The sequence below is a fragment of the Mytilus galloprovincialis genome, chromosome 1, assembly GCF_965363235.1.
Source record: "Mytilus galloprovincialis chromosome 1, xbMytGall1.hap1.1, whole genome shotgun sequence".
NCBI classification, from domain to species: Eukaryota; Metazoa; Mollusca; class Bivalvia; order Mytilida; family Mytilidae; genus Mytilus; species Mytilus galloprovincialis.
In genome coordinates, this window is record NC_134838.1 from 100,699,456 (window position 1) to 100,715,156 (window position 15,701).

At 31.5% G+C, this 15,701-nt stretch overlaps 1 protein-coding gene across 3 annotated transcripts; it reads left to right on the top strand.

Moving 5' to 3' along the window:
* The first annotated feature begins 1,503 nt into the window (after positions 1 to 1,503).
* On the top strand, positions 1,504 to 15,043 carry LOC143047270 (high affinity choline transporter 1-like). 3 transcript variants are annotated; one of them, XM_076220308.1, is made up of 9 exons: positions 1,504 to 1,776; positions 1,974 to 2,144; positions 2,670 to 2,777; positions 6,148 to 6,303; positions 6,734 to 6,882; positions 9,439 to 9,585; positions 12,192 to 12,321; positions 12,872 to 13,089; positions 14,460 to 15,043. In XM_076220308.1, exons 2-9 carry the CDS (start codon positions 1,985 to 1,987, stop codon positions 14,988 to 14,990), a joined length of 1,599 nt encoding a protein of 532 aa, XP_076076423.1. In that variant the 5' UTR covers positions 1,504 to 1,776; positions 1,974 to 1,984; the 3' UTR covers positions 14,991 to 15,043. The 3 variants fall into 3 exon arrangements, with proteins under 3 accessions (XP_076076423.1, XP_076076438.1, XP_076076431.1); XM_076220323.1 differs by lacking the exon at positions 2,670 to 2,777; XM_076220316.1 differs by lacking the exon at positions 1,504 to 1,776 and having other exon boundaries at positions 1,848 to 2,144.
* Positions 15,044 to 15,701: the final 658 nt, after the last annotated feature.

Below are 15,701 nucleotides of genomic sequence, written 5' to 3' on the forward strand. Positions count from 1 at the left end.
GTACAATGCAAAATTGAAAGTACAGTATCGACAGGTTGTAAAACCCTTAGTTGTTTTATAAATGTATTGCAGTGCATAAACATATTTAGTAATGTTTTAATTTAGCAAAAGTAAAATCAATGTTAAAAACGTTGTTAAATTGATATCCTTTAAGATTATATTTGTTAAAAGAATCAATGCGTCTAAATTGACCGTATTTTTATTTACCATCTCTATAAACTTCCGTAAGGATTATTATGTGATATCCTGCTTTTTCTACTGGTACATCGGAACTTCAAAATCAAATCTATCGTATAAATGAACGTTTTTAGAAATATATTGTAACCAAATCACAAATTTAAGCATATATTACATTCATTGAAATCGAAAACAAGCACATGCATAATCGCCATTAAAATGGACAAAAACAAAGGAATATCTACGTCCTAAAACATAAGATAAACAAAAATTTGACTTATTTGTCGTAATATTTTGTTTTAACATTCCATTTTGAAACTGAAATATTCAAAGTCTAGAAAAAAAAACCATTTGTTAATATTTAATGTATTTAAAGGATTCTTTGCGTAACTTTTTGTGGTAATATTAGAGAATTATTGGTTATTTAAACAAAAAAACAAACTTCAATTTATGAAAATACCGGAACAGATCTGCAATTAAAGGGCGCATATTTGCACATAGAACTACAACTTGGTGATAGACTCTATAACACAATTAAACAGAAGACTGTCGCTTTCTTCTCTAGACTTAAAATAATCTTAACAGGATTCAAATATAGTCAATAATTACTACCAATGTGTATTGTTTGGAATAGATCTGGTGACTTAAAAGTCCTAGCTTCATGTAACAGGTATATAATATGTTTGTAAACAAATACTCTTTGTTAATTGTGAATCGGTATTTACTAGTATTTATTATGAGCAGAACCACTTTGCATACGTAGACTCTTTCTGTTTGAAGTCCTCTTTAAATAAATGAATAATTGAATTTAAATAAGTCTAGTGATTTCTATAACCATCCGTGTAAATGGCATGAGCAAAATGATAAAGTTCCTGGATCTCAATTTATGTACGCAACTAAAAATAGCCAATCATATACTGAGTGTTTATCAGATGCGGTGAAGATTGGTTAAGAAACACAAGCTATGTTGTGTCAAATGTGTTACAGGCAGACGTTTTACACTAATATAACGTAATATAAAACAGACAAAAAAGTGGTACATGTAAGTCATATTCATCTTAATTTGACATTATTACAAAAGAGTTTTTGTAGTTGATATTTTCGATTGTAAGATAAACATGATAAACAAGATATAAAAACATTACCTTGAAGATCCTATAAATTATAAAAATAGAATTACCTGTAAGATAACAAAAAAAGTATAACATACATTACTTGCAACATTGCATTTCAACTTATTTACCAAATGTGTAAATTTTGAAATCAGATATGCAAAAAAAAGTAATTTGTTGCCGTTCGATACTACGACGGAGTATGAATTATTAATGATAAAATACTTAACAAATGTGAAAACATTCGCACCACTGAACTCGATCTTCTCCAACAAAGTACCAAATCATATACTGTAATTTCATTTAACAGATAAAGTGGATATTTGACCTTTAATGACTGTTTAAACAACTGTAATATGAATACTATTTTGTATGTGATTGCCTAATTTGGAGATCCTGTGATTATAGTATGAAATAAATATGTGAAGGAAATCCCCATGGAAAGCTATCTTTTATGTGACATCTATAACCTTCTCGGTGAAAAAAAGTAAGTCGATCATTTGAAACCTCTCATGCATGATTTACCTACACATATTCTTTTGTTTCAGAAAGAGATACATTTGAGTTTTGTAAAGATTTTAAGAAATTAAAAGTGACAATAGAAAAGTTTAAACAATTTGAAAAGGGAATACTTATGATTAAGGATTTATATATATCTATAAAGTGTTTTTGCTGTGTCTGTAGGATAGACCATAATGGTTGTAAATATACCTGGTGTGATTGGTATTGTTGTTTTCTACATCATCATTGTGGTTATTGGTATATGGGCGGGAAAGAACAAAAAGGGGGATACAAATGATTTATTGGTAGCTGGCAGGAGTCTTGGTATGTTTGTGGCCACATTAACAACTGCAGGTCAGTGTTTGAGTTTTTTTTTCCATTTTTTAGTGCTTATTATTTTTAAAATGAAATTGTAAGCTTAATGATGATTAAAAAACCGATATATGTGAACCGGAATAGCATATAGTAACTCAAATAGTTATTCTCTCGAATGTTATTGTTAACTTCGATCACATACCATTATATTGAGTATATTTTGTCATATTTGCAAATAACCAGAACGAGTCTTGGTTAAACCATGGTGGTGAAACGCTGATTAGAGTAATCTGTATGTGTCTTATAAACCAAAAACAACCGAACTTCAGTCCTAAAACGAAAACGTAATGAAAAGTATACTCAAAATAGGAAATGTTAAAATGCTATTGTTCAACCTAGCTTCCCGACTTATTTAATTTTCAATAAAACAAGAAAAAGAATAAAAAGTTTATTCTATGTCCTTTGGTCTCTGGTGGAGAGTCATAACACATCTTATTATTATGCTCCATGCCACGCAGTGAAAGCAAACATCAGCATGGCGGTATTTATTATATTTTATTGAAGCTACTATGGTTGGAGGGGCATACATCAATGGTACAGCAGAATCAATGGGTAGAGATGGACTTCTATGGACCATTGGACCAGTCGGATATAATCTTTCATTATTCTTAGGTTTGTGTATTATACTTTATATTTGACAGGCAAACTAAATCAAGGAATATTAAAAAATGTGGAAACAAAAATATATGCTGTTGTTTTGCAAGTTATTAGGATAACGCTAACAGAAATAAAATTACATCAGAAAAAAGTAGTTTTGCAAAAGTAATCTACATATATATGGACAACTTGGGACAGAGCTAAATTTGGAGCATGTACATCAATAAAACAGAAAATCTACGATAAAAATAACAAAAGCACAGGAATAAAGGGAGATGTGAGGTAAACGTCAACGAAACGAAACGTCTACAACAAAAGAAACGGAAAGTTTACGATAAAAATAACCAAAGCATATCTAGGGATAAAGGGATTTGTGGAGTAATCTTCCGTCGATGGAACGGAAAGTGTACAACAAAAATAACCAAAGAGCATTTAGGGATTAAGGGAGATGTGGGGTAAACGTAAAGGAAACGGAAAGTCTACGACAAAAATAACAAAAGAACATCTAGGGAAAGACGAAGATATGGGGTAAACGTCAAGCAAACGGAAAGTCCACGACAAAAATAACCAAAAAGACAACTAGGGATAAAGGAAGATGTGGGGTAAACGTCAAGTGCACGAAAATTCTACGACAAAAATAACCAAAGCACATCTTGCATGGGATTAAGGGATTTGTGGAGTAATCTTCCGTCGATGGAACGGAAAGTGTACAACAGAAATAACCAAATAACATCTAGGGATAAAGGGATGTGTAAGATATACGTGAGTAAAATCGAAAGAGTACAACAAAAATAATCAAAGGACAGCTAAGGATAAAGGAAGAAACATGGTAAATGTCAATAAAACAGAAAATTTTCGACAAATATAACCAAAGGCTACATAGGGATACATAATATGTCAATTTTCGAATAACATTTAAATCTTCCTAAGACTATAAAAATATTGCGAATAAATTCAACAGATAAAACCAAGATCTATGCTATTATATAGATATCAATAATTGATGTTAAACAAAAGAGATAAAGGCGTATTTGTACAATATTTCCTTAAAATTTATTCACAACCGCATTTTGAAGACAAGAATCGCCTGACGAAAACTGCATGCTCATCTTAAGATGAATTTTTGTATTCATTACGCTGTTGGGTTACTGTCTCAAAACTTATATACCTAACCTCATAGTATATACACTCATGTTGCACCTGCCTTTAGAAAAGTTTTGATACAACAGTTATATTTTAGTCATGCTTTTACAGAATGCTACACCTTTTTAACGTTAATATTTATATATAAATTCAGAACTCTTTTGGAATAATAATTATCGTTCATTATTCTATAAATGTCAAATCAGTCGATTTTCATGGGTTTTTGAATTATGTGTTTGATTACAGAATATTAAATCAATGGTCTATGTTGGAAATCATTAATATTCTGATTGGTTACACATGTTTGTTTGTTCGATAGCAAAACGAAACACATGTTTGTTTGTTCGATAGTAAAACGAAACACCGATTTGCAAATTATGCGATCAAGGCGATGAAACTCTCTGTCACTTCCTGTTGGACTGTCAAATTTTAGAACCTATCCGACGAAAATATTTTCACCAGATCGATGAAATATTACAGTTAATATCGAAAAACAATTTTACAACACTTTCCAGTCATGATAAAATCCAAATAATTCTGGACTGCTCGTTGCACTATACTGGACTAAAAGGAAATAGTGAAAATATTGTTAAATTAGATGCAATATGCAGGCAAATGTCGTATGCGTTACATATAGCAAGATACCGATCTTTAGACATTAAAAGGAAATAAGGATATTTCTTTGTTATAAACTGATAACATGTTCCGAACATCGACACTCCCGTATTTATACTGTTGTTGTGCCGAGAGCATACCTGTGTACTGTATATATACTCGTATAATGTTGAAATTATTTTAAACATTGCTAATTCAGTGATGCATGGAGGATAATATGAAACATCGATATCTCCGTACTCAAGTGTATTATATAATTACCGATAATGTGTGTAAAATAGTGTAAATAGATGTGGTGGTGGAATATTGACTACTCAAATGAGGTTGTCCCGAAGTGGACGGAGAAAGATTTCCTGGTAGGTAAGATAGCAGTCTAACAGTACGCACATGAAGGCTGTACTATTAACCATGGCCTTAGCTTAAAAGAAATTTGTTTTAAATCCATCAAAATATTAATTACATAACTCAAACTGTTGCTCCATTTGTTCACAAACATGGAATATTGGTATCAATTTTTAAAATTCGTACCTTACAACTAAGGATTTTATTACATTTTTGAAGCTTCAGTTGTTATTTAGCCGATCATTCAGTAATAAGATACATCATCAAAGATTATAATTCTACAGAAGAGACAACATAGTTATTCATTATTGAAACACCAACAATAACAAGATGGATGAACGTTTTAAGTGGAAATAATTATTCTCATCTTCAATTTTCCAAGACAGATATAATTTATAAAGTTAAAATGATGTTGACATGATTTCTGTACACGTAATACTGATCTACCACCATACATCATGTACTGTGTAACAACCTTTATATAAAGAATACGAGGAAAGCAACACTCGATTAACGAAATTTCTAGTCTTACCGAGTTGTCCATGTCGCTAAAAAGTGCAAACGAAGCTGTTAAAATTTCACGGTAGCAAGTGTTTAAATACTGTAGAGAGAAAACTTTAATGATACAGTTTTGCGGAAGGAAATTTGCGAAACATACTTCATTACTAACAATTTAATAATACTTTAAAATGTATATATACCAGATATGATTTTCAGTAGGAAGAGAGACAAGTTTCATTGCCTTACGTATATCGTATGCAATTGTTACGTGGATTGCTGCTCATCTCAGCATCAAGGATCAAACGTCAAAATTCGTAATTGCTTTGCATTTCATACTTTTTTATTTGAGCGTCACTGGTGAGTCTTTTGTAAACAAAGTGTCTGACGTACACTATTTAAATCCTTGTATATATGATGAGTTAACTGTGGACTGATTATTATTTGTGAGATACTAATTTTCAAAGATTTCTTATGCAAACAACGAATTAAAATGTTTAACGATTCTCAATTTTCTATAACATTGTATGCAGACTTTGACAAAACCAGAGTACTTAATATCCACCAAAAAATGCCAGATTTCTTCAATCCAGGATAATTGATACACACGAAAATAAATGATTCCACCGTATAATCAATATATATAATTATATATAATATATATATATCATGCGTAAGAAAATGTTAACATGTACTTCTGTTTTAAACACGACATTGGTTGGTAAATTTATATCGGCTGCAGTTTATTTTTACTAGTTTTAAAAGTTTGCTTCATCTTATCTTATAGCTGCATTAATATACGTGCCAAAAGTAAGAAAAGCAGAATATACAACTATATTTGACCCCATACAAGAAAAATATGGGAATCGGACTGGCGGACTGCTATTCATTCCTGAATTATTAGGAGATTTATTCTGGGAAGCAGCCATCTTTAATGCACTAGGTTGTAGTAACATAAGAATAACAACATACATAGATTTTATCTGCATCAGAATCAAGTAAAATGGACAGTAATGGCGAAAACGTAACGAAAAAAAATCATAATCACTATTAGAATTTGTAAAACTTTTAACAACATTTTGTATAAAGTTTATGTTAAGTCAGTGATATGAACAAATAAGTGAATAACTTTTAAAATTGTAGGAAGTAATTACTAAATTAGTTTTACGTATTCGGTCAATGACCAGGTTCATAATATATTAAACACGTAATTTACATACATTTGTCAGAAGTCAGTAATTTGAGTTCCCTGTGTAATTCGGTGTAACTTTTTATTTGTGAATGACATTTTAACATCTCAATCTTTTGTTTCATAATCCCGAAACTAAAATATATTGCATTCCTCCCTTTATATTTTCCATGCTTTTTTTCAGGAGCAACTGTTTCTATAATACTTGGACTTGAAATGTCCATTGCCATTATAGTTTCAGCTGTTATAGTTATTGTCTATACATTCTTTGGTGGTTTATACTCTGTAGCTTACACAGACGTTATACAGATGTTCTTTATCATCATAGGACTAGTACGTACAATTTTACTTACATATTTTCTTGGAGAAATATAATTCATGAAAACAAAATGCAAGAAATAAACAACTTAAAGTTAAAAACTACCGAAAGTCAAATTAAAAACATTCATAAAAATGTCCGTATACTGGTGGGGGATTTTTTCGCTGTGTTGAATACCCATTGGTGGCCATGGGCTAATTTCTAATAGTTGGTCGAGTTGTTGTCTCTTTGACACATTCCCCATTTCCATTCTCAATTTTATAATAAATAACGGGTTTATTAAGCTTTAATAGATAGTATAAACTGTAAAAAGCAAACCCCATCAGACATTCAAGATCATCAAAGATGAAAATATGAATAGAGCACTAGGGAACTCTTCAAACAGCTATTGTCGTTTTTGCGTTTTGAGGTAAATTCATTGTAGGAAGAAAGAATATGAACACAGCAGAAATAATCAGCAATTCCAGATCACCAAAAATGGATCATATTTTTGCTATGAATTATTTTCCAATTTATAATGACTATTGTGGCAATTGTGACAGATTATAGTATATCCAGATGAGCGACACACACACCTGTGATTTCAATTTCACATTGTAGACTTGTTTCGATCGCTGTTGAGTAATAAAACATACACATAGACAGTATATATGTAGTACTCTAAAGTGCGATGGGGACGCTAAAGTACGGTGGTCACGCTAAAGTGCGATGGTCTACGCTAAAGTCCGATGCCTCCATACGCTAAAAATATAAAACAACACGCTTAATAATTTATTGCGTCCGAAGCGCTTTTCTGGATTTACCTTCATCAGGAACGCTCAAAGCCAAACATTTGAAATCCGAAGATGTATAAGTACCGAAAATCGTTGAAGAGCTATATGTTAAAAATACCTAAAATAAATAGCCAAATTCATCTAAAGCCAACTTTGCCTGAGGGAGTTGAAACCTTAGTTTCATAATAATTTCAAAATTTATAAACGGACAAAGTGCGATGGTACGCCAAAGTATAGACGTACAAAACGTAGTTGGATTATGACGTTAACAGTCGTTTATACAAACCAAAAATGAACATACCGGAATATGAAATAAATATAGGAAGCGAACAGATTCAAATTTATGTTTACGTTAACATTAGAATATTGATTTTATTAAAGAGTATAAACATCGGTAAAATAAAGGTTCACGTTTTCAAGCATAAATCAAAAATTGTCCATTAAAACGTCAGTGAGTACATTTTGGGTAAGTATAACATGTATTAGTACTCGCTACGAAAAAGGGGAAATATAAATTCTATTTATTCCGTCCAGTGGCAAATAGTTCATGCATGTTCAGGATGAGAGGCGTATTGAATGTAGCTTGTAGTTTACACAGATTATTAATGTAAACACATCCCCTTGCCAGTTGCAAATACAAAATTCGTCTTCTTAATTTAGAAACAGTCACATAAGACTACCGGTAAAGTAAAAGCCTATCGCATTATATGTTATATCATAGCAGACTAGATTTTGCAAAAAGACTTGTTTTTAACATAGAATGAAATTCAAAACAGTGTGGCTGTGGCAATTGATTGACACATTAAATTCATCCATTGACTGGGACAATTTACGTGAACGTTTGTCTGTAACGACCACTGTTCACGACGTACCTACGATAGACAGTTAAACTGTGGGGTCACCAAAGGTTTCTTAACGCCTTTAATTATAAAATAATTCAAAAAATTAATCAGGAATAACCTTTATGTTATGATTTATGTAATTGATATAAATCAAAACATCGTGTTATTTCTGATTAATTTTTCGAATTACTTTATTAAGGTGTTGAGAACCTTTGGTGACCCCATAGTTTAAGTGTCTTTAAAAAGTACATAGTGAGCAGTGGTCGTTACATACAAACGTTCACCTAAATTGTCCCAGTCAATGGAAGAATTTAATGTGTCAATCAATGGCCACAGCCACACTGTTTTGAATTTCATTCTAAGTTCCCTTGAACCTTTCTCTTTTGTTCCATAGCACTTTAGCGTGCTATACCGTCGCACTTTAGCAAACAAACAACCATCGTACTTTAGCGTGAGACACCATCATACTTTAGCGTAGACCATCGCACTTCAGCGTTACCATCCCACTTTAGAGTACCATCGCACTTTAGAGTCCTACATATAAGTACACAATACACAGTTTTGATATTTTGATCTGTGACGTATCAATTTGAGAATTCCACATAAATTTTGTAAATAGCAGTTCATATATGCAATTAAATGATTTAGGCAAAACGTCTATCCATTAAATAAAATATTTATAACCATTGATGATCCATAGGATCTTCAATATCATACAATGTACAATTAGTTGTATTACTACATATACATACTGGCGTTGAAAACATTTAGAGGATATAAATATAAACAATGATCACTTCATTATTAATTATTAATGTACTATGCTTACACTTTTGGTTGTACTAATTTTTGAAGGCCTATATTTGTAAACTTCTATGTCATATTGGTCTTTTGTGAATATAGTTGTATAATTGGCAATCATAGTTTACCACATTTTCTATTTTTATATTTACAGGTAATTGCACTACCGTTTGCCTGGACTAATCCCGCGGTTAATTTCAGTAGAATAAGCAATACATGGCCGGGAGAAATGGATAGTAACCAGATTGGGATATATATTGATACATGCCTTTTAACACTTGGTGGATGCCTTACCTGGCAGGTATGCAGTACTTAGTCATAAAATAAAATAAATAAACAGTAGCAAATTGGTGTTCAAAGGTCATAAATCGATTGAGAAAAAACAAATCCAAGTTACAAACCAAAACCTAGGGAAACACATCAACTATAAGAGGAAAACAAATGAATGACAGGAACACCGAAGTGCAACAAAAAACAAACGCCAGCATACATAGAAATGAACTATTTGATAACAACTGCCATATTCCAGACTTGGTACCGGACATTATAAGAAAAAATGGTGGGTTGAACCTGGTTTAAAGGCATACCAAACCTCATGCTTTACGAATGTTGAAACAAAATATCACTCAAACACTATGTGACAGAAATACAACACAAACACACGCAAGAACATTCATAACGGAGAAACGCACAAGCAAATGATATAATAGTCGACACAACATGCAAACTATATACAGATTAATTCAATATGTGGTATATTTTGACAATGAAATTTTAAGCAATTGTTGTGTTAGTACTTTTAATTTCCAAATATAAACATATGTATTAAAGAAGATATGGTATGATTGTCTTTAAGACAACTCTCAACAAGAGACCAAATATGCTCGTTGTTGACGTTATGAATTATAAATCTAAATGGCACTTTAGGCGTCACATATTTTGTCTCAACAATCGGCGCAATTGTATTCCATAAAATAATGTTGAGACCTGTTTTATATTTTAATTCATTCGGGATGTCGATATAATAAAGGGTCCTATTCGATACAGGTTTAATGCTTTATTAAATTAAAAAAAAGTGACGTCAAAAGTCTAAAAACACTAGAAAATCAAACTGGAATTTCATGAACTGAAGGCATTTTATTCATACTTGTTTGAATGGTCAATAACGTCATGTCTAATACTAAATGCATAAAAACTGGTGTACCACAAAGCTCTATCCTAGGCTCTCTAGAGCTGTTATTTATTTTATATATCAATGATTTACCACTAAACATTGACCATTCATTAATAGATTTATATGTAGATGATTCTACATTACACAGTAAAGGTAATGACGTACTCCAGTTAACTGCAAACCTTCAAAATGATATTCATGTAATTGAAAACTGGTGTTCGCAAAATTGTATGTAACTAATGCGAAAAACTGTAAATCAATGATTATTGGTTCAAAACAAAGGCTTTGTTCAACTGGAAACAGTTTAAATATCAAAATTTCAAATGAAAAATAGAGAATGTAGATTGTGAAAAATCTCTTGGTTTATATATTGACAAAAACCTAAATTGGAATAAGCAAATAAATAAAATGTCATGTACAATATCAAATACAATCAAATTATTAAAAAAGATAAGAAAATATTTGCATATATATGCATATACGTATAATCGATTTTAATGCTTATATTCTACCATTGTTTGATTGTTGTTGCAATATATAGGGAAGTTGTTATGAAAGTGAAATAAATTAAATTAATAAGTTATTAAAAATTCTGCTATGGTTATAGTAGAAGCTGACATGATGACAGCATCCAGTTTATTGTTTAATAGTTTACACTCAGTCTGGTTAAATGTGGAAAAACGCATTCAATACCAAAAGGCAATACTTGTATTTAAATCATTAAATGGTATGGTTCCTAACTATTTACAAGAACATTTTCATTTTACTGATAATCAAAATTATAACTTACGTGCAGCTGATGAAAAGATATTGAATCTTCCAATACCAAAAACTATTTGTTTAAAGAAAATATTTACATATTCAGGTTCTCAATTATTGAACAGTTTACCAAATGAAATAAAAATGAGTAATACACTTGTATCTTTTAAAACAAAATGTTACAATTTTTCATCAATTGTGCAAATTAATATGCTTTTTCATTATTATTCAAATGCAATTGTGTATTGTATACTAGTATAATATATCATTATAATACTGTATGTACTTATAAATATGTTATAATTATTTTGAGGTCTCTCAGGAAGATTAGTTTTAAATAATGGGACCATCCTCTTGAAATAAAGATTATTTATCTTTATTTATTTATTTATTTATTTATTTATTCATTTAGAGCGGAAAAGAAAGGATATGGTATATTAATTCATGACGTAATATCATTAGACGAACACATCGCTCAGAGTAACAGCGCTTTTACTTTTATTCATCTGGTCGCAGGACAAACGTTTCACAACTCTCTAGAATTTTAAAACGGACTTAGTGCTGACATCAGCAGAATTCTTTGTATTGAACAAGCTACTTTTAGTTTTGAGTCGCAAAAACGAGGGTTATTTGAAAAGATTGCAAACTGTTAAGGGAAAGAATCTATCAAAAACTGTCAAAGAGTATAACAAAAATACCAAACTCAAAGGGGAATTATAAAAAAGAAAGTTCATAAAATCTGACAAAATCAATTAACGGAACAAGTGAAAAACCACTGCCATAGTACTTACTTGGTACAAGCAGTTTCCGAAGAAAATGGTGGGTGATACCTGGTTTTATAGCTACGGTTTTATAGTTAGTTAATATATAATTTTGCCGACAATCGTAAGTGTAAAAAATATTTTAATCAGAACATATGAAATTGAAGTAAAGTAGCAGCTATTTTTTTTTTTTTTTTTATATATATATTTCAGGCGTTTTACCAACGAATTTTAGCATGTAAATCTGTAACCGTTGCTCGGAATTCTGCGTTATTGGGAGCAGTTATTTCAGCCTTGATGGCGATACCACCTGCTGCTATTGGTGTTATTGGTGCTGCCACTGGTATTTATAAGATAATTCTGATAAGTTTGTAATACAGTAGATAAGTAAAAATCTGATGAGGTTATAACTAAAGCCAAAATGTGGGCATATCTTTACACAGCCATGTCATTGATATTGGCAACAATCCGTAGTTTTTTCCTTGTTCTTTTTTTTTACACCGAATGTAACTTGTTAATGAATTTTTACTTGTCGAAATATCATATAAAGTAAAAGCTATACAGAAAACTGAAGCGAAAAAAACAATCAATCTTCTTTAATAAATTGAGGTGTAAGTATGTGCTCCAAAAGGTTACGCAATATTTTCTTCCCTAGTTGTGCACGTTGTTTTGCATGTGGTCATCATTGCTACCATTGTTGAACATAAAAGACAAGATGTCAGTCGTACGTATAGATGAAATGCGCGTTATTTTGTCAATTGCCAATTAGCTTATTAAAATCGCAGTGAATCTAATGATAGCTGTTCACAATCTTCTTTCGTAAGTGACAGTGACTGACATAAATCGAATTAAAGAACGAGCATAATAAATTTTTGTGTGTTTCTTTTTTGCAGATTGGAACATGACTTCGTATCCACAAAATTCCACATTATCTTACGAAGATTGGGCGTTTATATTACCAATGGTTATGGAATATTTATGTCCATTAACAGTATCGATTATAGGATTCGGAGCAATCAGTGCTGCAGTTATGTCGTCTGCAGATTCCATAGTCTTGGCAACAGGCTCTGTCTTCAGTAGAAATATTTACCAAAACTGTTTTAGACCTCAGGTAAATATTATGTAGCTGGTATATAAAAAGAGATTTGGTACGATTACCAAAGAGCCCACTATACACCTGCGTCCAAATGAAAATCAGTTGCAAATGATTTTTAACACAATATATCGTAACGATACGCAAACACAACTAACATACAAATAATGGACACAAATCAGGATATAACGCACCATGAAAATGTTCTATGGGATTCCACTACCCATAATCTGCAACAGGAACAATAACTTTATATTTATGGTCATGTTTCTGATATTCATTAACAGATGAATTAGTATCATTTGCTTTACTATTACATGTATCTTACACATTATGAATGTCTTTAGGTCTATAACCAATTGTTTAACTCTGTTCCTGTACATAGCTGGGGTAGATGATATACGTGTGTTGACCCTTTGAGTACATTTCTGGAACATATGTATGGAGAACACTTTTGTATTTGCATTAGACTAGTAAGTTTTTTTACTTTGGACCCCATTGTATGCCGACTCGGTTCACGACCTGCTATGGATGTCCCGGAATAAGTATATTTTATTATACTTTCTAAAAACGTTCACCGGAAGACCTTGTTGATAAATAGTTCGTATCAACTTCACAAATAATAAATGTTGGTCTTATATATAGATTCTAGGTATTTACGTTGTTTATCATCTTAATAACGTGCAACATGATTCTTTTATTTGTCTGTAAATTATTCTTTTATTTGTTTTTGTAAATTATTACTTTTACTGTTTATTTCATTTGACGTGGCTCGGTACTAATACATCCCGTCATTGTGTTATTGTGCTATGGTAAATATTTAGATCCTTGTCCGTCGTTTTTGCTATTGTGCTTTGTCTAAATACCTTTTTGTCTTTCTTTGTTGACATATTTGTTTGTTTTGTAGTGATTAACATTATAATACAATGTTGACTGCTGTACTCCTATTTTTGACATTTTTACCTATCATGTCTTTTTGTTTTGTTCACACATCGTTGTCAATATAATGAAATTGTATGCGACCGTCATACAAGTGAGAGGTTTAGCTAGTTTCAAACACAGGTTATATGCACCATTTTTTACATGAGAAAATGCCTGTACGGAGTTCGGTATTTTTTTTAAATTAACTTTTTTCCTAAAATATTTTACTAATAAGCTTCTTCCTCGCTTCGTTTTTTTTTATCTATTGGTAACATTCTCAGGTCCTTATCATGTTCTATCATAAGAATGTAAATGTAAATCGACAGCAACACAAAACAAATAATAAAACAAATCTAGCTGTCATTGTAAATATGGTCGCTAACAAAATCAAATGTCTTTAACATGTCTTAACGTCAAAATCGCTGTTAGTATTTCAAATGAATGGCTCAAGAAAGTATTTTTTTCAGGCATCTGACAGAGAACTTACATGGGTACTTCGATTTAGTATAGTAGTTGTAGGAACTCTTGGTGCTGTCATTGCTATATCTGCCAACAGCATTTATGGACTGTATATACTATGCGCTGATGCTATGTATGTTGTTCAGTTTCCTGTTTTAACTTGTGCATTATGGGTACCCTTCGCGAACACATATGGAGCAATCAGTGGACTTGTTGTAGGAACCACACTACGTGTATTAGGAGGTGAACCAGTGTTGTCATTTCCGGCTATTATTAAGTATCCTGGGTATAATGATACGCTGGGCCAGATTTTTCCCTTCAAAACATTTGCAATGTTGTCATGTACATTTTCACTTCTTTCAATCTCATATTTAACAGAATATTTGTTCACAAAAAGAAAACTTTCAAAAAAGTTTGATATCTTCAACTGTTATGGACCTCAATCAAGCCAATGTAAAAATGATGGAAACGATATTTCAATGACTGTTAAAACTGAAGATGACGTAAAAAATGAAACGGACAAATTTTTGAACAATTGATATTTTAACAACGATTATAATATTTTTTTAAATAAAATGTGGTTTTAACCTCATGGGATTGAATTATATTTTACACCAAACACAAACTCCCTTGCGACACTTTATATTTTAGAGTAACGGTAAATTGACAACACATCATGTGTGTCTAAAATGGGTCTAAAAAATAACAAAGACCATCTAACTTAAAGGTCAACTTTGGCGAAGCACTGCCGGTAAACATTTATCTTTCATTTCGGTTCTGTATATTTAAATTCACGGTTTGAGTACAAACAAGTGATGGAGCATCTATTTGGACGAATGAAGTAATTTTATTGTTATTATAAGTGATACGGTAACAGTCCAATGCTATAAGTAGCACGTTATAAAAATAAAAGATGTGGTATGATTGCCAATGAAACAACTCTCCAGAATAGACCAAAATGACACAGAAATTAACAACTATAGGTCACCGTACGGCCTTCAACCATGAGCAATGCCCATACCGCATAGTCAGCTATAAAAGGCCCCGAAAGGACAATGTAAAATAATTCAAACGAAAAACTAACGGCCTTATTTATGTACAAAACATGAACGAAAAACAAATATGTAACACATAAACAAACGACAACCACTGATTTACAGGCTCCTGACTTGGGACAGGCACATACACACATTATGATATTTCTGTACAGTTGCCAAGTGCATCGCTTCTTTTGTGATGTAAACGACAAC

Bases quoted from the DNA above. Each gene is read 5' to 3' on its own strand.
- LOC143047270 (XM_076220308.1), top strand. From the start codon at position 1,985: ATGGTTGTAAATATACCTGGTGTGATTGGTATTGTTGTTTTCTACATC. The intron at 6,304-6,733 runs GTTGTAGTAACA...GCTTTTTTTCAG, and splicing joins AGCCATCTTTAATGCACTAG to GAGCAACTGTTTCTATAATA. The intron at 12,322-12,871 runs GTATTTATAAGA...TCTTTTTTGCAG, and splicing joins TGTTATTGGTGCTGCCACTG to ATTGGAACATGACTTCGTAT.